Source organism: Carya illinoinensis, chromosome 16, assembly GCF_018687715.1.
Source record: "Carya illinoinensis cultivar Pawnee chromosome 16, C.illinoinensisPawnee_v1, whole genome shotgun sequence".
Lineage (NCBI taxonomy): Eukaryota > Viridiplantae > Streptophyta > Magnoliopsida > Fagales > Juglandaceae > Carya > Carya illinoinensis.
Window position 1 is genome coordinate 5,620,965 of NC_056767.1, and position 19,881 is coordinate 5,640,845.

At 33.2% G+C, this 19,881-nt stretch overlaps 4 protein-coding genes across 6 annotated transcripts; 2 read left to right on the forward strand and 2 right to left on the reverse strand.

The window, feature by feature from the left end:
* LOC122298599 (cytochrome b5-like) lies at positions 1-852 on the forward strand. Its single transcript, XM_043108418.1, has 2 exons — positions 1-224; positions 303-852. Exons 1-2 carry the CDS (start codon positions 144-146, stop codon positions 639-641), a joined length of 420 nt encoding a protein of 139 aa, XP_042964352.1. The 5' UTR covers positions 1-143; the 3' UTR covers positions 642-852.
* A 2,458-nt stretch (positions 853-3,310) lies between these two features.
* Positions 3,311-7,418, reverse strand: LOC122299658. Its single transcript, XM_043110056.1, has 5 exons — positions 7,166-7,418; positions 6,603-6,717; positions 5,826-6,464; positions 5,523-5,706; positions 3,311-3,890 (listed from the first exon to the last, which is right to left on the reverse strand). Exons 1-5 carry the CDS (start codon positions 7,240-7,242, stop codon positions 3,868-3,870), a joined length of 1,038 nt encoding a protein of 345 aa, XP_042965990.1. The 5' UTR covers positions 7,243-7,418; the 3' UTR covers positions 3,311-3,867.
* A 1,963-nt stretch (positions 7,419-9,381) lies between these two features.
* Positions 9,382-13,628, forward strand: LOC122299350 (cytochrome c oxidase subunit 6b-1-like). 2 transcript variants are annotated; one of them, XM_043109575.1, is made up of 6 exons: positions 9,382-9,535; positions 11,824-12,177; positions 12,296-12,378; positions 12,460-12,541; positions 13,254-13,347; positions 13,380-13,628. In XM_043109575.1, the coding sequence occupies exons 1-5, from the start codon at positions 9,494-9,496 to the stop codon at positions 13,305-13,307; spliced, it is 615 nt and encodes a 204-aa protein (XP_042965509.1). In that variant the 5' UTR covers positions 9,382-9,493; the 3' UTR covers positions 13,308-13,347; positions 13,380-13,628. The 2 variants fall into 2 exon arrangements, with proteins under 2 accessions (XP_042965509.1, XP_042965507.1); XM_043109573.1 differs by having other exon boundaries at positions 13,254-13,628.
* A 545-nt stretch (positions 13,629-14,173) lies between these two features.
* LOC122299349 (E3 ubiquitin-protein ligase APD1-like) lies at positions 14,174-16,634 on the reverse strand. Of its 2 annotated transcripts, none has more exons than XM_043109571.1 (8): positions 16,421-16,634; positions 16,121-16,347; positions 15,941-16,034; positions 15,778-15,855; positions 15,067-15,287; positions 14,912-14,981; positions 14,500-14,803; positions 14,174-14,424 (listed from the first exon to the last, which is right to left on the reverse strand). In XM_043109571.1, the coding sequence occupies exons 1-8, from the start codon at positions 16,530-16,532 to the stop codon at positions 14,346-14,348; spliced, it is 1,185 nt and encodes a 394-aa protein (XP_042965505.1). In that variant the 5' UTR covers positions 16,533-16,634; the 3' UTR covers positions 14,174-14,345. The 2 variants fall into 2 exon arrangements, with proteins under 2 accessions (XP_042965505.1, XP_042965506.1); XM_043109572.1 differs by having other exon boundaries at positions 16,417-16,634.
* Positions 16,635-19,881: the final 3,247 nt, after the last annotated feature.

A 19,881-nucleotide genomic window follows, 5' to 3' on the forward strand; every position in this document is an offset into this window, starting at 1 on the left:
TCCCTGGTTCTCTTGCTTTGTGCTGAACAACCGCGCGGCCCCCACCTTTCTTCTATAAAATTCTGCCCCCTCACTCCGTTGGTGCAAGATCTAGACAAATTTTCTCGCTTCCAACGCACCAATCTACTCATTATTCAGCAACCATGGCAGGTAGAATTTTCACCCTCTCACAAGTTGAACGACACAGATCAAAGAAAGATTGCTGGCTTGTCATCAATGGCAGAGTAAATCCCTCTCTCTCTCTCTCTCTCTCTCTCTCTCTCTCTCTCTCTCTGTGAGAACTGATTCATGTTTTTCATCAGGTATTGAACGTGACAAAGTTTTTGAAGGAACACCCAGGAGGAGAGGAGGTGTTGATGGAGTCGGCAGGGAAGGACGCCTCCAAGGAGTTTGAGGATGTTGGACACAGCAAGGGAGCCCAAAGCTTGCTCCGAAAGTACCAGGTGGGTGTTCTTCAAGGACACATATTCGAAGACGAAGACTCCGAGGAAGTTGCCTACGAGAACAAAGCTGAGATGACTGCTGTTGTGATAAAGCATGACCGATTGTCCAAGTTTCTGCGTCTTCTCCTCGAGTACTTCGTCCCTTTCTTGATTGGTGCCTCCTATTTCTGTTACAGATACTTCACCAGAGCACCCTAGATCGCCAATCCGATCATCTTCCTCTAATTAATTTAAGTAATTTATTCGTCAGTCATCCATCATGTCTTAAATATGACATATAACAATATGGATCAAAATATGATTGATATTTTTTTCAACCACTTTCCATCTGTACTGTCGGTCTGCTGTTTTGGCAAAGATTTCTTGGATTTAGCATATAACATTTCATTCCAGATCCACGTTAGATGCATATTAGAAAGGGAATCTCAAATTAATCTTCCGTTTTTCAAATAGAGTACACAAAATTTGCACACTCTAACATGCATAGAGAAGTGCTACAATCGCCTTAAAAAAAAAAAAAAAATACTATAATCATAAATAAATTTTATAAAAATAAATTTAAAAATTGATGTGATTTTATATAATATATTAAATTTATTTTATAATAAAAATAATTTTATAATCTAATATGATGCATCATATCACATCAATTAAAAAATTTATTTTTATAAAATTTTTATGATTGACATTACAGTCACTGCTAATAGCTCCCGCTCTAGGTCCCAAAGCAGGAGCTACCACTAATTCTTTTGATGTAATTTTTTACTTTTTTTTATATGTATTTTTTAAATTTTTTTTAAAAAATCACAATATTATTAAAAAATATTTTCTTAATTATAAAATAAAAAATAATAAAAATAAAAATAAAAAATGCCAACAGTAGCTCTCCAACGGGAGCGGTGGGACTAACATTATTCAATAAAGAATTTCTTAATATGGATTTACGTTAGATGAATTTGGACAAAGAATCCAAAGTCCACTTAGACTGTAAAATAAGAAGAAAAATGATAAACTACCAATTCCTTTACAATTTGTGTACAACTTTAAATTAAAGTAATATATTTTTTAAATTTTAATTTAACTTTTCTTTTGATGTGATCGATTTAAATATTAAAAAAATATTATATTATTAAGAGTAATAAATAGATAATAAACCGGTTGTAAGAGTATCACTTCTCAAATAAGAAATTAAAAAAAAATGTCCAGGCAGTGACTTGAGTCGATATGTACATAATCTGCAGCCACGAACAAATCTTCACATCCACAAACGGCACGATCAACGATAAAATTGACGTGAGGCAAAATGAATATTCACTATACATGTGTCTGTGGAGTCCACTGTCTTTATCATTTGTATATTCAATATAAATGAAGTTACAGAAAAATTAATGCCATATTACCCAAAACTCAGCCCTACACCTATCTCAATCATTCCTCCCTCGTTAACATCTGACAAGGTACAACTGTAGTCTATAGTGCTGAGAGTCGACTCCGTACGTCTGCAACGTGACTTACCTAGTTCTGCCCCGTTTGGATGGCCAACACAAACGAGATGTTTTCATATCATCTCTACCGTTAATTAGTTTTTCTTATTTAAAAATATTATATTTAATTTTTAAATTTTAAAAATAACTCTAAATAAATAATAATAAACAGTAAAAATGTGACATGAAAAATACATAAACAGTATATAAATAGTATACAAATAGTAGATATGAACGGTAAGTAAACAGTATATAAATAGTAGACAATTCGACTACTCTTGTTAAATAATGAGATCACACATTTTTTAAATTCTAAAAATTAAAAATTATCGTATCTTATCTCAATATTTAAACATATTTTTTTAACAAATTATTTTATCTTATTTTAATATAAAAATTTTATTATTATTTAAAATATCATATTTCATTTCATTCAAACTTTATGTCCAGAACAGTATTCAGGCCTATATTAACTTAAAGGAAATGTTAGGTTGTTCTCAGGGAGAGGCTGAAGCTTTGTGTATGATGATTGGGCGTCACTTCCATAGTTTTGAATTTTTTTACTGTACCAACAAGTACGGTCAAAATTTTTTGACTTGACTTAGTATTCTTTAACTATAAAAAAAATTTTTATTTCAAATATAAAATTCTCATATCATTTTAACTTTTATAAATTCCAATACAAAATATAATAAATAATTTAACTTTTTTCTTATTTTTTCAAATTCTAAAATAATAATAATATTAAAATATAATATTTTAATATTTAATTTTAAAATTCAAAATTCTCATTTAAAAATTCTCAATAGCTAAACAGAACCAATTAGAAATATAATTTTTTACCCGTCAAATTTCAACCGTTTCGACCATATCGATATTTTAGCGTTTACCTTTTTGCTTTTTCTTTTTTCATTTCTTTAAACTACAAGATTATTCTTTTACCCTCAATTTAAATTAGACTATTTATAATTTATATATTTATATATAATTTATTCATAAATAAACTATTATTTTAAAATATAATTTATATATATTTTTATATATAATTTATTCAAATATCGACTATTTCGAAAAAGTATACAAAACAATATCAGTACTAAAATATATCGTTCTAATGCCTTAACCAGTACGATCTCTTATAGAATATTCCAAACATTTGTTACTTGTGCATTTCGAGAGAGGAACAATGGGATCTTTGAGGATAAGGAACAGACGGTGGCGAATGTTATGGATTGTTTTCTTTTAACACTAATCATTGGTGTTTTACACATTTTGGTTGCTCTAGCAACTCTTTTTTTCATTCTATTATTAGGTGCTCCGCATATCTACAACTTGTGCACTCTGGACAATACCCCTATCTTTTCATTAATAAAAATCTTACTTAAAAAAAAAAAAAAAATTTGTTTCATGCATGCACCAACATCCCACAAGTCCCTATAATGTCTTACATTTTACAACAATTACAAGGGAGAGATGACAAAAATAAATAAAAGTAAATGAGGAAGTTTAAATAGATATATACATGCTACACCCAGCTAGAAATTCAAATGAAATTCCACTAAAATATTTATATATTTTACATCTTCAGAAGCAGAAGGCTAACTAACATATTCTGAATTACAACCCTAAGCCAACTTTCTTTTGCCGTCTCCTTGCCTCTTATGACAGTTTAACCATCATAAGAAATCAAAATTGGAGAGAGAATAAAAAGCATAATCAAAGCGTGGGGGATGGGGTGGGTGGTAGGGTGTCACTCTGCTGTAATCACTCAAAAGCTTACAGGTTTAAAACGTGGCATTATGTGAGAAAGAATGACAAGGCCTACCTTTCATTGGAACTCCAGTGACAGCCAAACAATGTTCATTCATTCAAATTCCCCGAGATCCTCTAGACAGCCATCCACTACTAAATCCCAGATGGAGAATATCGATGGATCCCTTTTACAGCGCACATGATATTATAACTGTGGGGAGAAACAAAAGCATAAGCCTCCATGAATGAAAATAACATGGACATAACTCCATCCTAGGGCGCTCGATTTAGAATTACAGAAGTATAAGCTTTAAATGAAATTGGAACAATCACGCTACAACATAGAATTTTCAATAGATGAAGTCATTTGTAACAAAATCAATTTAAAGAAAAAAATATATATGTATAGATGCAAAAGTTACACTTTTCAAGTCCAAAGTTACACCTCTTTTGACACAAATTGATATTGACAAATGTTGTTCTTTATCTTAGATTTTTGTCTTCTCACTCACACCTGCCACTGCGGTACATGTTAAGTAGCTATCTATTTAAGTAGTAAGCATATGAAGTCATATAAAACTTGCCACATCAACAAGTGTGACATAGACTAAAATTTAAAATAAAAGGTAACATCATTCATAAATACCAAATTGAGAAGGAAAACTCGTCAGGCAACTTGATTCGATTTGAAACCCCTTTGATCATCATAAGAGAGCAAAAATCTAAAACAGAATTGTATGGCGTGGAAGTTTGAACAGAGATATTAAAATAGATGTTAAAGTTATTACATCCCTTTTGACACATTAATATTATGCAGAACTCTAAAGGCAACTTAATTTCATTTCGACAATGCATTTCATTTATGATCATAAGACCAATTACATAACCAAAATTAAATAAAAAAAAAATCTGAGGTGAATAACCAAAAATAAATTCTCTTAGACTTGTTTAAATTCAGGAGACAGACTGGATTTTTCAAACAGTTCTTGAACATTTAGTCCTATTATCTTTTGCTTTCTCACCATTGTTCTATGTTCTCCCACTCTGTTGCAACTTTCATTTCTCTATTTGCTAGATTAGTAGGTGCACATATTCGAACAAACTTTTTAAGCAATCACTCAAACGTGCATAAAAAGATGGCCAAATGAAGACGAAATTGGAGATGTAGACATGAGTGAAGGCATCTATCTTGTTGAAACGTGCCATATTAGGCTAGTGCCACATGCCTCAAGCATCTTCCCTCAACAAAAACTTGGCAAAGAAATAGTACTTGGCGGCAAGTGTAGGACAATGATTTTTATTCCACTAGCTGGCATGCAAAAATCTATTTGTTTAGCAAAATTATATATCATTTATTCATATCATGTGGAACCATGGGAAATGGTGTTTCTTAATCACCAATCCCAATTATGAATGAATGCATCATCAAATCTGCCTTCCTTCTAAGTCATGAGTGAAGCTTGAGATAGATAAATGTAAGAGGAGAAAAAAAACTAGACAATGTACAAGTGGTGGAAGTTTGTAAAAAGAAAAACAGCAGCATTTTATGGGTGTAAATATATATAGGTAGGTAATAAGATCTTCATTAATAAGCGCAAAGGTGCAACCAAGTACACAGGTAGTATACAAGAGAGACTATTATTATGCATGCAATTTTAATATTACAACAGTGGTGGCAAAGTTTCAAGATCACCAGACCTGGCTTGTTAGTTGTACAACATAAATATGTTGATCAACCAAAACAAAACAGGATAAAGGGTAACAAACATAGGATCAAGATGCAGACGTGAACTTTTTCTAAACATGAACAAAAAAAATTGTGAAAGATTTCAGCAAAACTTACCAATCAAAAAGATGAGAAGAGCAATCCAAAAAATCACTTGAACAGGCCGACTATATTGCATCTGGTACTGAGATCTTTGAAGCTGTCTCTGAATAGCTCCATACCAGCCATAAAGTTGCTTATCATAACAATCATCGCAACCATCCAGGCAACTCTTACTTCTTTCATAGCACACATTAATGCCCTTTTTTGGGGAAGAAAAGAATTGAAAAAATCATAATGAAGACAAAACTGCAGATATAAAAATCAACAACTAAACTTTGTCTTAAGCTCAGAAACAGATTGAAGTCATTGAGCACACACCCTGGACAACTGCGGAGATTGCAAAAATGCCGTATCAGCTTCTTGTTGGTGATCCATTGCCTTCCACGTCCTGAAACCATTCTTTGACCACTTCAACCTGGAAGCATATTCCACTGAACTTAGAACTCCTGACAAACTGGGTATCTTTCGAAGAGGTAATACAGTCTGCCCATTGGAAGAACTCTGTTGGCATTTGACATCGGGAACCACAATCTTCCAAGCACCAATGTCAGCACTAGCACTAGCAGTCCTCCTATGCCCATGCGATTTGTCTTCCCTAGCCTCCACAGAATCCCGCTCAGCTGAATCCTGTGAGTTCTTTGAACAATCATGTTCTGACCCTTTATCTGTCACTCGCGGATTCTCAATATCCTTTTGAGTAGTACTTTTTACGGTGGTTTTGTCTACAAAGGTTGAAGGTCCTGAAAGAAACAATGCAAGTTCATTGCGCTCACCTTCATCTAATCTTACCCAAGGCAATGATGCCTTGCCCTCTGAAAGATTGGATACCCTTAAGGAATTTTCAATTTTTGAAATCTGGTCTTCAATTGCGATAATAAACTCATGGTGCCGGCCTCTTGCATCATCACTTGAGTTTTTCCCGTAACTGGACTGGACAGCCCGTTCAAACTCTTCTAACTGCATTGCTCCCCCAAAAGTTTCAATTAAATATTCAATATACTGATAGGAGTACAGCACCAATCACTTAAATATCCAATATAAATGAGCTGAGTATGCGTGCGGATGCACAGGCACACACAGAAGGTGAGAGACTACCTGCCATTTGGTAGTGCCAAGGGCGGTATGAAGATCCCGGCGGAGTTCTTCAGAATCCCACATGCTAGACGCGTCTTTCTCTGCGTGAATCCATGTTCTATACGTAGATTCCATCCTTCACAAGAATAGAAATACGAATTAAATAATATTACAGACAACCAAGCCCAAACTCAGCATTTAACGTTCAAAGTGACAGGGAACCTTCGATGAATAGCCATACTTCAGCCTGTGATTGAGTCCAACAAAGAGCCACATATATAGACAATAGGCAAAGAACCGAACACGCTACATTTGGTTGTGAAAAATAAAAATCTTAATCATATATGGGGCCCGATGGAACAAACAGGTTCGCGTAAATTTTTTAACAATAAAAAAATTAAAATTAATTTTACTTATTATTTCAGAACATTTTCTTGGCTACCAAACAAATAATATAAAAATTTTAGGGCAAACTACAGACTGCAAATAGGAAACCCAAAAAAAAAAAAAAAAAAAAAAAAGATAGAAGGAAAAAACCCATCAGAGAAATTGAAAATGGTTGATAGATGAAATTAATGGAGTACCTGTCGGCCGATTCTTGAACTTCATCTGCGGCAGAGAAGAAAGGATCTTTCTCCCACCGATCAAAACTCGAAGCCATTTAAAATTTCAAAAGAATATACCCCGCTACGAAGCAGATCGATGGATGGAGATTATATTCCGATCAATAGAATCTCAAATTGAAAAAAAAAAGAAGAGGGAGACAGCAAGATTTCGCCGAGTCAGTGATCCGAAGAAGGGGAAAGCAAGAATAATTGTGTCTCAGGGGACGAGCGCAGCGACACGATGGAATATTTATTAATTTTCCTATTTTGCGCCGTCAACGTAAACCAGAAGAAACGGCATCGTTTCCTGCAACGTGCGGTCAAAATTGGTACACGGCATCGATATTGTTTATTAATTTTTTTTTTTTTAAGGAAAAAAAAAAACTCATTTAAGATTCACTATCAAACAAAAAATAAGGCTTTAATAAAATTTAAAATAAATTTACAAATTAACGGTAATTTAACATGATATATTATATTATAAAATTAATTTTTATTATAAAAAAATCTAATATATTATATAATACTAAAAATTAATTTAGATTCATAGATGAAATGAAATGGTTTTAAATAAAAGTTAAAAATTAAATAAAATATTATTATAATATTATTTTTTAATATTATTATTATTTTAAAATTTAAAAAAATTAAATTATTTATATTCAAAAACTTAAACTAATGAGAAGATATATATATATAATTATTTATATTATATTCTTAACATTTTCTAACAAAATTAAACATTTTCGACAACATAGAGGGAGGCATCAAATTTTAGATTCAACTTTTTATAAAGAATTTGCAAGGAATTTATCTATTTAAAACTTATTCGCAATATTAGTACGAAAATTTTCCACTAGGTTGTAATCATTTCCTTCCAACCCGACAAAGAACGATAAGAAATGTCTCCAAACTGCATTTACTAAAGAGTTTTGCTATATACAAGCACAGTTGCATATTAATATGTGTACCAATACTGATTTATTCATACTTAAAATTTAAATTAACATTGTTTTCAATAAAATCTACTTTTTGACTAATCACATTATATTGGTGCACATATTTAGTGCACAGTTGTACTTGCAACTATATTTTTTCTTTACTAAATCATTAATAAAGATTGCATGATCTATGATTTCCAAAGAGCCATGTGAGAAATTTTCGAACTTAGAAGCCAAATGAATCCCATGTTGTTGCACTCAACACAACATAGTTCTGAATCTTGCAAACCCGCTCTTTGAGCATTTTCAATAGATTATAAATTTTATATTTATGTGTAAAATGAGAAATATTTGATCAATATATAACTTTTAGACAAAAAATTTATACATTAACATAGTTTAATGTAATCTATCATTACAAAATTTTTATTGTTATAAAATTTTGCAAAGGACTATGTTATGTAAAAACTCTATCAAATTAGATTCGTTTGTTTTTACAACTCTTCTCATTTTATTTTATCTAATCATTACAACTTTTTTAAAATTTTATATAAAATAAAATAAACAATTCAACTTTTTCAAATTTTAAAATAAAATTAATATTAAAAAAATATATTTTAATAATATTTTATTTAATTTTTAACTTTAATCTTAACTCATTACATTTCATCTGTAAAAACAAACAAGGTTGCTGCAATAACAATCTTAATGTAGATTGACATAGCTATGCATACTTTTTTTTCAAAATTTATCTCCCTCTCCCTTCTTTATTTATCTTTTTTTCTACTTTTATCCAACACTTTCTTTATCATTTATACATTCCAAATCAAATGAAATATGGATAATGAAAAATCTTCTTGTAAGTACATTTTGTATACCAATTTTTTACCAATATTGATATGTAATGTATATATTTAATGAAACTATTTAAATTGAAGATAGAAATAATTTTTATGAGATAAAAACTTTTCTTCTATTTTAAAAATTTTTTTATATTTTTTTTAGTAAAAAAATTATCGTGAATTGATGGACGAAGTATAGATGTAACCAATAAAACTCCATAGTTAAAGGTCTACTGAGAATGGTCCTAGATCCACTGCAAAAAATGGACCACCCGAGGTAGTGTGTGAAGTCACAAAGTTGACACGTGGAAGAACCGAGTGGACTTTCCCCGTTAGAGTGTCAGAAAGAAGATTGACCAATCGCCGTAACAAACAACCAGTTACGAAAATAAAAATACCATCTTTCACAACCTAACCCCTAGACGCCGATCCCGCCCCCCCCCCCCCCCCCCCCCCCGACACACCGCAGACCCATTACACACCTAGCTGTGGTTGTGGAACACATCGCATTCTCTTCCATCGAAATGGCGGAAGCCCAAAGCCACGAAATCCCAACCCTTTCTGAGGTAATATTCTTATGTTTTCTTTTATTTTCTAAACTACCCAAAGTCTGTAGCCTTATTGAGTGAAACAAACGTCAAAATTGGCTTGAGGTGGATCTGTTTTGGTTCTTGATTTGTATTTTTTTTCGGGTGAATTCTTTCTCTTAATCATGCATGGATCTTCGATCTTGTGCACTGGGTTCTTAGACTAGAATGGATCTGTTCAGATGGATGTGGGAAACGATCCAAGTTTTGTTTTGTTTTTTTTTTTTTTTTAATTTGTACTCTTCCGAAAGTAAGTTGATTGATTAAATATGTTTGTTTCATAATGTGAATGTTGGAGCATAATTTTTTTGCTCTCGATTCTGAGCATTGATAAACCATCTTTTCCATATGAAATGCAACTAAGGTTCAAATCTTCTTGGGGGCAAACAATCTCTATCACCATCTGATTAGAGGATTTTTTCCTTGAATTATCCGAGGTATATTTGCGGGAAACTCCTTACCGAGTGCCTATGCACCCCTGGAATTAGTCGGTTCCTGGACACCTAGTGCCCAAAAAAAAAAATTATTGTTTCAGATTTTCGATTTAGTGAACTCTTAGAATTAATCAAAGTTTTCAAATTTGTGTTTGGTCAATTACACTAAGCCCCGTGAGTGCATAGTTACTTGCTGATGATACGTTATTCTTTGCACCTCGATGAGATATCAGGTGAGATACATATCGGTGCTTCGATCATAGAGTACCAAGATTTTGTTAAAAACTGCATGATATATTTTAAGAACATCATGATAGGATCTAAGACTTTCCTTTTTCTGGGAAAGTTAAATTTCATCCTACAAAATAGGAAACAGATATGTGGGCTGAGGGCGGGCGGGGGACCCTAATACTAATCTCAGTAAAACCATGGAGTTCCAATAGAAATTAAAGGAAAAAAAAAAAAAAAATATTGAGCTTTTTTCTTTCTTCTTTCCATTTTTTTGGATAATTTTTTATTTTCCTTTTTTATCAGTAAACAAAGAGATTTATTAATGGTAAAGGTAGGCATAACCCAAGTTCGCAGGACATATACAAGAGCGACACCTAAGCATAAGTGTCCAGTGATATGCTAGAACTACTTCTATTACTTTGGGGGAAAAGAAAATCTTGGCAAACGATGCTCAGAAACAGTAGTTTGTCTTTTAACTCTAAAATTTGTTGTGTCATATTGAGGGGTCACTAAAGACATCAACTCATTCATTATCTATGTTGGCTTCCTTCATAAGGAGGACATCACCTTTTAATAAACCTAACTAAATAACAATTAATCCAAAATTTGATATCATTTGAAGCAGTTACATATGGGGTGAATTTGTAGGATGTTTTGGTTTCATTTTGATGTTGGTAAGATTTTGGGTGTACAATCCTCACACCAGTGAAGTCGCCCCTAAAGGCAAAATAATTTTTATGGACGGCTTATTTAGGGAAGATCCTCACTCTAGACAATATAAGGAAACGTCAAATCATAGTCATGGATTGGTGTTGTATGTGTAGAAAGAGTGGAGAGTCGGTTGACCATCTCCTACTTCATCGTGAGATTGCTAGGACATTGTGGAATGATGTTTTTGCTCGGGTGGGATTAGTATGGGTGATGCCAAGACGGGTAGTGGACCTCCTATCTTTTTGGAAAGCCATTCAGGGTAACTTTCAGATCGCCTCAATTTGGAAGATGGTTCCAATATGTTTATGGTGGTGTATTTGGAGGTAGAGGAATGAAAGAAGTCTTGAAGATTCAAGTGCAGTTAATGGATGAGCTTAAAAGTCTATTTTTCAATACTTTACTCCATTGGTTGATTGTGATTGATTTTCATGGCTTGGTTTCATGACTGTCTTGTATCTTTAAACTAAGCACTCTTAGGCGTTGCTCTTGTATTTGTTCTGTATATTTGGGCTTTTGCCTATTCTTTTGATCAATGAAATCTTGCTTACCAATCAAAAAGGAGAAAAAAAAAATGCTGCAATGACATTCCCAACATGTTTGGTCGGTCTTGTTGCTTCAGAATACTAATTGCAATAACTTTGACTCTAGTTCCTCTGCTTAAATTCCAGCATGAGCTTAGGAGGACTGATTAAGTTTATTGGACTTTTTACTTATTAAAAGGATTTATTGGATATTTTTCAGAGTCTCAATTCCTGGGCTTGACATCATATTTTCATGCCATGCAATTTCTGATTTCACTAATAAAAAAATTCCCATTTTAGCCTATTTTGTGGAATCCTTTCCTCCGTAATTGGAAGGGAAACATTTCTGACTTACACCTTTGAGTTACAGCAATATTTATTGAAGGAGGAAAAAATATCAGACAAAGAAAAAGAGGTTGAGAACCCAGTAGCTACTGCAGCTGAGGAAGTTGTCCCCAATAAAGCTGAGGATTCACCTGCTCCTGCAGAAGAAAGTACTGACGCTAACCTGGTTGCCACTGAAACAAGCAGTGAAGTAACCCCTCCTGCTGGAGAGAGCCCTGAAGCCAATTATTCTGATATTGTTGAAAACATTAGTAAAGCTGCTCCACCTGCAACCGAAGCAACCAGTGAAAGTTCTGAGGCAACCAAAGCAACCAGTGAAAGTTCTGAGGAGGAGAATGCTGGTGATCAAGATGCTATTGAAGAAACACCAGAGATTAAGGTTACCATGCCTAGATCATTAAGTCATAATTTCTTTCTGTTGCTACCTAACAGCATCATTTGCACGGTATTCCATCTTTATGTCTCCTTTTTGTTCACTTTGAATTGTGGTTATCCAGCTTGAGACAGCACCTGCAGATTTTCGCTTCCCCACCACGAATCAAACGAGGCATTGCTTTACTCGATATGTTGAGTATCATCGGTAAGTTAAAACTTCTTCTATGATTTCCAGTTAACTTTTTTAACTTATTTTGGTTATTTCATCTCATCTGATCTTTTATAGGTGCATAGCTGCAAAGGGGGAAGGTGCCTCAGAGTGTGATAAGTTTGCAAAATATTATCGTGCCCTTTGCCCAGGTGAATGGGTATGTGTCTTCTATCCTTTTGCATACACACAACACTGTTATTTTATCTTTTCTTTTCATTCATCTTTAAGGTATGTTCTAATTGCTTAGATGTTAGATAAATTTCCACGGGTTTTATTTCCAAACTGCTTTTATATGTCTTGTACCTTAAACCCAATCTGATTGAGGTCCTGGTATACTCACTTTGTGTTGATGATGTTTAATTGCTTCTGAAACCAATGAGAAAGTTTATTGCAAAAGTTTTTTTATTGGCTCTGGGTGTCCAGGAAGTCTTGACTTCCTGAGGGGAGGGGAGGGGGAGTGCCCTGGGTGGAGGAGGGTACACACCTAGATTGTAAGAATTAACACCTCTTACCTGGAGGTTTGGCTTTTGTAGAGCTGATGCAGTGTATCAGAATCTGGACTTGGTATTGTTGATTGACACTATGTACTGTATAAACATCAACAATTTCTTGAGTGGTAATGTACCTCTGAATCAAATAGTGAGAATTTGATGCTGCTGAGAGAGACTAGTATCTAGTTACACAGTAGAAACGGGAGTATAAGCACAAATGGTCTCCATACTCATTAACTAGCACAAGAAGGCATTGCTTTCCGATCAGGGTTTGCAGCTAGATCAACTATGAACTGGCGATAGTATAAAGATGCATTGATTGGTCAATTGATCACAATGTTTCATAGATTCTAAAATCTTTTTTCTTTTTTTTGCCAGGTTGATAGATGGAACGAACAAAGGGAGAATGGAAGCTTTCCGGGACCTCTGTAGGTGATGTGTTCAAGTTGCTACCAAATTTGAGATGTGGTTTCTTTGATGAGATATGGAACCTCGGGGAACATCCTTTTAGAACAATGAGTTAATAAGAAATTTTGGTATATTGGAATTAGTTCCATTGCAAACACACACAGAATTTGTTGCTCATAAACAAAGTTATTGCTTTCGTATCACTGAGGTATTTTGCCATCATTTATTTGTGCTTTAACTGTTCCATAACAGATGGAGGTTACTGAATGGAAATCGAAAATAAAAATGTACTATTTGTATCAGTGGTTCTCTGATAACATAATAAATCGTATTGTTTCTTGATGAGTTTCTCCGTCTTATTAGCCTTGAGAAAGTCTACACGCCACTGCTTGATATTCTCATTCAGGTTCACGTGTTTTGGATGCGATAATCATTTCTTTTTAACGAGTAAAAGAGAATATAAAATGGTTACAAGGGTCTCAAGGGGACAGTGATGCGGTGGTTGGAAGACATGAGATGGAACTGCTAAATGGAAATGTTTCCTACAATTTCGTTTGTGCAGAAAACTTTGCAGGCAGAAGAAGCAATGAAATACTGAAAGTCATTAACGAGACTTGGATGGTAGTGATACATTTAGTGAGTCTCCTTCAATGATGACGATAACTAGATCAACAGCTTTGACTTTAGGCTTTGGCGACTACCACGACGGATGGAGGCTTGTGCTTCCCTCGGTTCACCAGGTGTGCACTCTGAAGCCATGCATGCGGTAGTTGCTGCCAGAGTCGTGGCAAACGGCTGCTAGCATGATAAAGTCCTAGCAGATTGCTACAAATTTTTACTCGGCAGAGTTTGGGGGTTGTTGCAAATTGTAGCAGTTAGTATACATGACCTTGAATACTAAAAGTATCGGCATTTATGTAAAATGTAAGAGTGAAACAATCTTCTCAATTACAAGGGTAATCACAGAGTTTGGGGGTTGTTGCAAAATGTAAAATTCTTCTTTCCTGGCATAAAATCTCGTTACAAGGGCGATCACAGATTCACTGGCTCATTTATTTAGCTCTAAGAGTGAAACAATCTTCTCAATTTGTGAATAAGCCGCCGGCATATTGGACACACTTTGCTCTCCCCGTCCATAATCCTGCACGATTGAATCCAATCAAACCTCCAGAAAAATTTACATCTTTAGAGACTATGAAACACCTGATATATTTACCTTGATGCACATTCATAGCAGGTGGCACAGTGGCCACAAGGAACAAAAAAGCAGTTGCGTTGCTCATCGTAACAAATTACACATAGTTTTGCATCATATAATTCCTCCGAGCAGCTACTATCTGCTTCTGAATCTTCCCCTTCTTCACCTGTTCCATATGTGCTCCGACTCGGCTTCACTGGCATTATATGGTCAGTCTCGATTACTTCCCGCTCTTCTGGTACCGCTATATCTACTGTGGTACTCTCTCCATCACAGGCTCCAAGGTATTTCAATATCAGATATACTACGATTACTAAAAACCCTGCAATGTAACAAACAAGACCACAGACAAAGGTGAGATTTCTTAAAGAGTGGAACCATTAACCAGTGAATCTATTTTTTTTTTCCTTCTTCTTCTTTGGTGTTGTACCTAAAATTGCAATGTATGTTACCAGTCGTGCCACAAAAGAAAGGTCAATATACCAATCATCACCGCCCCCCTGCAATGAATTGATGAGTTTAGTTTGGGGCAATTTGTTAATAACTTGAGAAAATTGTATTGGCAGCTAAGTGATGAGGCCTCACATCGTCAGGTGTGGCGAGTACGACATATTGAGTATCGGGGAATAGAAGGTTGATCCGACACGAACCCGTTAGTGTTGAGCACATGCTCTTAGCTTTAGAAGTATCATATATCTTAGCTGAAACATTCACTCTCATGTTTATAATTATGCTTCTAGGATTCGTGTTGATGATGCCAAGGTAGTATTTGTCATCTTCCTCGATGCTGTATTCTGCCTCTTCACCTGCCAAGGTAGTATTCACGCAATGAATCATTCATGGATTTGTCAACCTGTCTCGATCCAACACCTTTATTTTCTAGTTTCTGTGACTGGTTTTGCAATCAAGCAATCAAAAAATTTCAGAAAGCAATTTATTTCCCTTTAAGATCCATTAGCATTGTCGAATCAAAATCTCTTCAATTTCTTACCTGAAACTAGAAGTCTCAAGTAAACTAGAAGTCTCAAGTGAGGAGACGATAGACACACGAAGTAAGTCATACACATTTACTGTTGCCCGTGTGTTTCAGTGACCGAGTTAAATGCTATATGACCCACTCCATGCATCTCTCTCCCACTTAAAGCCCTCAATTCTTATCCGGCTTGGGTAAACATTTTTCCAGTATTATCAATACAACAGCAACTGATTACAGCCCAAATTCAGCCGAAATGCATAGTTTTGCACTGGATTAAACTAAAGTTGCTCAAGTATATCTTGATTTAGTAGATTGGTTACCTTCTATTGCTTCATGGGGTGCAAGGGCGTCAGGGGAACTTGTCGCTTTTGGCAATAATGTGTTGACTGTCCGCTCTCCTGTATTAGATGTATTTATCTGTAAATGGTCGGTTCAACATTCTAGATGAAATGTAGGAGAAAATGCCGTTAGAGCTGAAAAAACCTTTCAAAACCACTTGCAGTCGATTTAAAGCTCTAGTTGGAGCCTCACAAGTTATACGGATTGTTGATCCCTTGTTCAACCACAAGAAAAATCCCTGGAAAAAAGAAAAAGAAAAAGAACAAAACAGAGCGTTAATATTGTAGCAACACACAAAAAAAAAAAAAAAAGTTAATTTCCTACCTTGCGGCTGTGGGATGTAAGAGTCATGTAGTTTGATACACTCCAATTTGCTTGGGAGCTCAAGTTAGGTTTCTCGGAGAAGGAATAAAGAAGGACCCCTTTCTTAGCATCATCTCTGACTTCCACTTGTTCCACAAAAACAGAGCTTGCTTGCATCAACCGTGAGGAGCTCGGTCCAAGCACCATCCGGGAATCCCCATAAAACCCATATCGGATGCTGACGGAAACTGCAAAAAATGCCCATTTTGAGATTCAAGTAGTCTGTTAAAAGAAAATCGTCAAAGATGTCAAATTACATGCCACATAGCCAAATGGTCAGAGGAGCCAGCAGGTGAGCCCAGGTCTCTCGCCACCATGGCCACCGGCGATAATGGCTCGTTGAAGGCATCGTCGTCAGGAGCTGCCGGTACATTGCCCTCTCTCTCTAAGAATGGGAGAGAAAACTTTGGCGGAGAGAGGAGCAAGATGAGAGCTACTGGTCTATTGGAGTGAAGAATGTGTGAGAGGAAGACTAGTAGGTTTGGAAGAGCACAAGCTATGTTATTTGTGTCAGTTGAAGTTTAACTACCTATTTTTAGTAGTATGATTGGCGGGTAACCAACGACACTTGAACGTTAGGTGTCAGTTATTTAACACGTTTGGCCTATTGTCTCGCTATTGAAATTTGAGACTTTTCCGCAAAACAGGTTCCTCAAACTACAGTTTTATAGCTCTTTTGACAAAATTTTGAGATACAAACGCGCCTTTCTTGAAACTCGATTAAAACATCACGATAGACTTATGTTCTGTCATTATTTCATATTCTCTTCCTTTGTGCTCGTATGATTTTGCCTATAGCTCCTCATAAGTCGATGTATTAAGGCCCATTTTGGAACTCAAATTCAACTAAAATCAACTTCATTCAGTCTAATTTTAAGTTGAGTCTAACATCTAAATATCTAATTCTCAAATTATTAAACTCAAAATCTTTTTACACGTAAGACCTACAAACCTTTTTCAAATCAATATCTCTTTACACACGGGATCTACAATATTTTTCAACTTCTCATAAATACATCTAAACTCATCTTAACATCCAAACTCATCTTAGGTGGACTCTATAAAATTCACTCAATCATCTCAACTAATTACTATTCATAAAGAACTCAACTCATTTCAACTTAACTCAACGTCCAAAAAGAGTGTAACACATCACTTATAATGGAACTCATTATAACTTTAAAACATCAATCATTTTTTAGGATAGCTAATGTGAAAAGTTTCCACATGGATAATATGTTGGGTGTGAGTTAACAACCTACATATGCTATGCAAAAATAACTTTTTAAAGTATTAGAATATTACCGTAGTCATGATTTAATATATTCATATTCTATTATGCATAGTAATATAATTATTATCTACAATATTTAGTTTATTATTTAAATCAATTGGTCTCAATTAATATCGTTGATTTATTACGTTTTCATTTTTTGTTTAGCTTTATTTACCTATAAATAGAGACAAATATTATGTATTTAATAACAATTAAAAATAGCAAAAATGTAACCCTTAAATTCTCTCTCCTCAGTCTCTCCTTCTCAATCCTCAATTTCTATTATAGAATGAATTCAACCATCCATAACTGGTGGGAACATATAGGGGATGCATTTTGCAAGGAAATTAATGCTCATAATTTATATATGGCTTCCACAACAGCTTCCAATATAAAAGTATTTATTTATTTCTTCTATATATAAAAAGTGTGTATGAAACGGAAAATCTTGTTTTAACGGTTTTTCTTGTTTTTCCGTTAAAGTTAACACCGTTTGTTTTAACGGTTTGGCATATAAATGAAGACATAAATATTGAGAGAGATAGCATTCAATGTTGTTATATGATTTATTAATCTCAATAATTATAATACTTAATAGTTTATATAATAATAAGTAATTAAAGATTAGTTATTATATTTTTCTCTTTCTCCTTAACATATACACGTGTATTAGATGCATAAGACGTGAATCCCTAAGTATAATATACGTGTATTATACGTTTCATTAACTCAGATTATTGAGTATTCCAAATTTAAAAATCTCATATAATATATAATACAAGTGTGTTTAATCAAAGTATTTTTTTTCCCCATGGTTGTAGGACGTAGCTTCCGCTAAGTCATATTCCATACGTGGGCTTGCTATGATAGGCACGTGACAAAGGCCGTGATCCTTGAGCTAATTAAGAAAGAGTAAATTCGGCCAACAATTTCAAAATATATTTTATGATTTATATATATGCTATATATAGAAAATATTATACCACAAATTTTATAAAAAGATTATGTTTTAACTTTATGTTGTCCCTGATCGACTCAACCAACAGCAAAATAAGAATTTCAATGTTGTCTCTATTGATTGTCTACAGGATGACATAAATTGATGAATTATAATACAAACATCAAACGACACATATTTTGAACTATCATTTGTGTTAGACTTTTATTAAATTTTTCGTATACATCTTTGCTAAAATTATAGATGTTATAAACATGTATTGGATTATATGATACTTTGAACTAATTTTTTTTATTTTCTCCAATATGCCTTAAATTATTAAGTGACATCAATAACTTTTATAAAATATATATTATTTTTTACAAATAATCATTTCATAAAATTAGATAAACGTGCTTTGCACGTTACTCCCACCTAGTTTTAAAAAAGAGTGTACAACGCTTATATATTTTATAACTGTAAATATGAGACTTATATAAAAAGATTAATTTATTAATAATGGATTTCATTATTTTTCAAAATGAACTTATAATGCTACATGACTTATCTAGTTAGGGTTTTTTTTTTTTTTTTTGTTCGTTTTAAAGTATGTTGGCAAAATATCAACTCACAATCATTTTTTGCTTCATTTGATTACATAGATGAGATGAGAAATATGTAAATAGTTTAAGCTAAAATTTTTTATGGAATTTTGGGAAAGGATAGAGCAAAAATTGAGTAAAAATATTATAAAATTAAAATATTATTTTAATATTATTTTTTTAATTTTATTTTTATTTTGAGATTTAAAAATTTGAATTATTTTTTATGTTTTATTTGAAAATTTAGAAAAGTTATAATAATTAAATAAAAAAGTTAAACATTTAAAAATAAAAAATATTTATATTTAAATATTAAATTGAGATAAATTAATATTATCTATGAAACCAAACGATCCCTTAAGTAAAACTCAGAACTTGGACATACCCAATATGCTATGGCTATTTATCTGTTGTTGACTCTTTAGATAAAATTTGAAAACCCCAAAGACCCATCTATCCCAAAAAACTTTAATTGTGTTTAAAAACTTTTACACCACATATTATTTAAATGATATGATTGAATTTGAAAGATAAATTTTAAAATTTAAATCTTATAAATCAATTTTACACCATATGAATTGGTTTAGTATAACAATAATTTTTATAAATACAACTATTTATAATTTTTAATATTTTATGCAACTCATTAATAAAATATTATTATATTTTAAATTCAAATCCATTAAAGTAAAAAATTAATATTTTATTAAATATTGTGTTTATAATAATTTTTTATTTTATGAATTTTACTTCTCATCACCTCCACACACTACATATTTTATTTTATTTTATTTTTATTCTTAATAAACTAATTGAATTATTCTATTCATTATTCATATACTACATATTTATTAAAGAAAAATTAAAAATTAAAAAAAATTATATGTAGTATATAGTGTAGGAATGA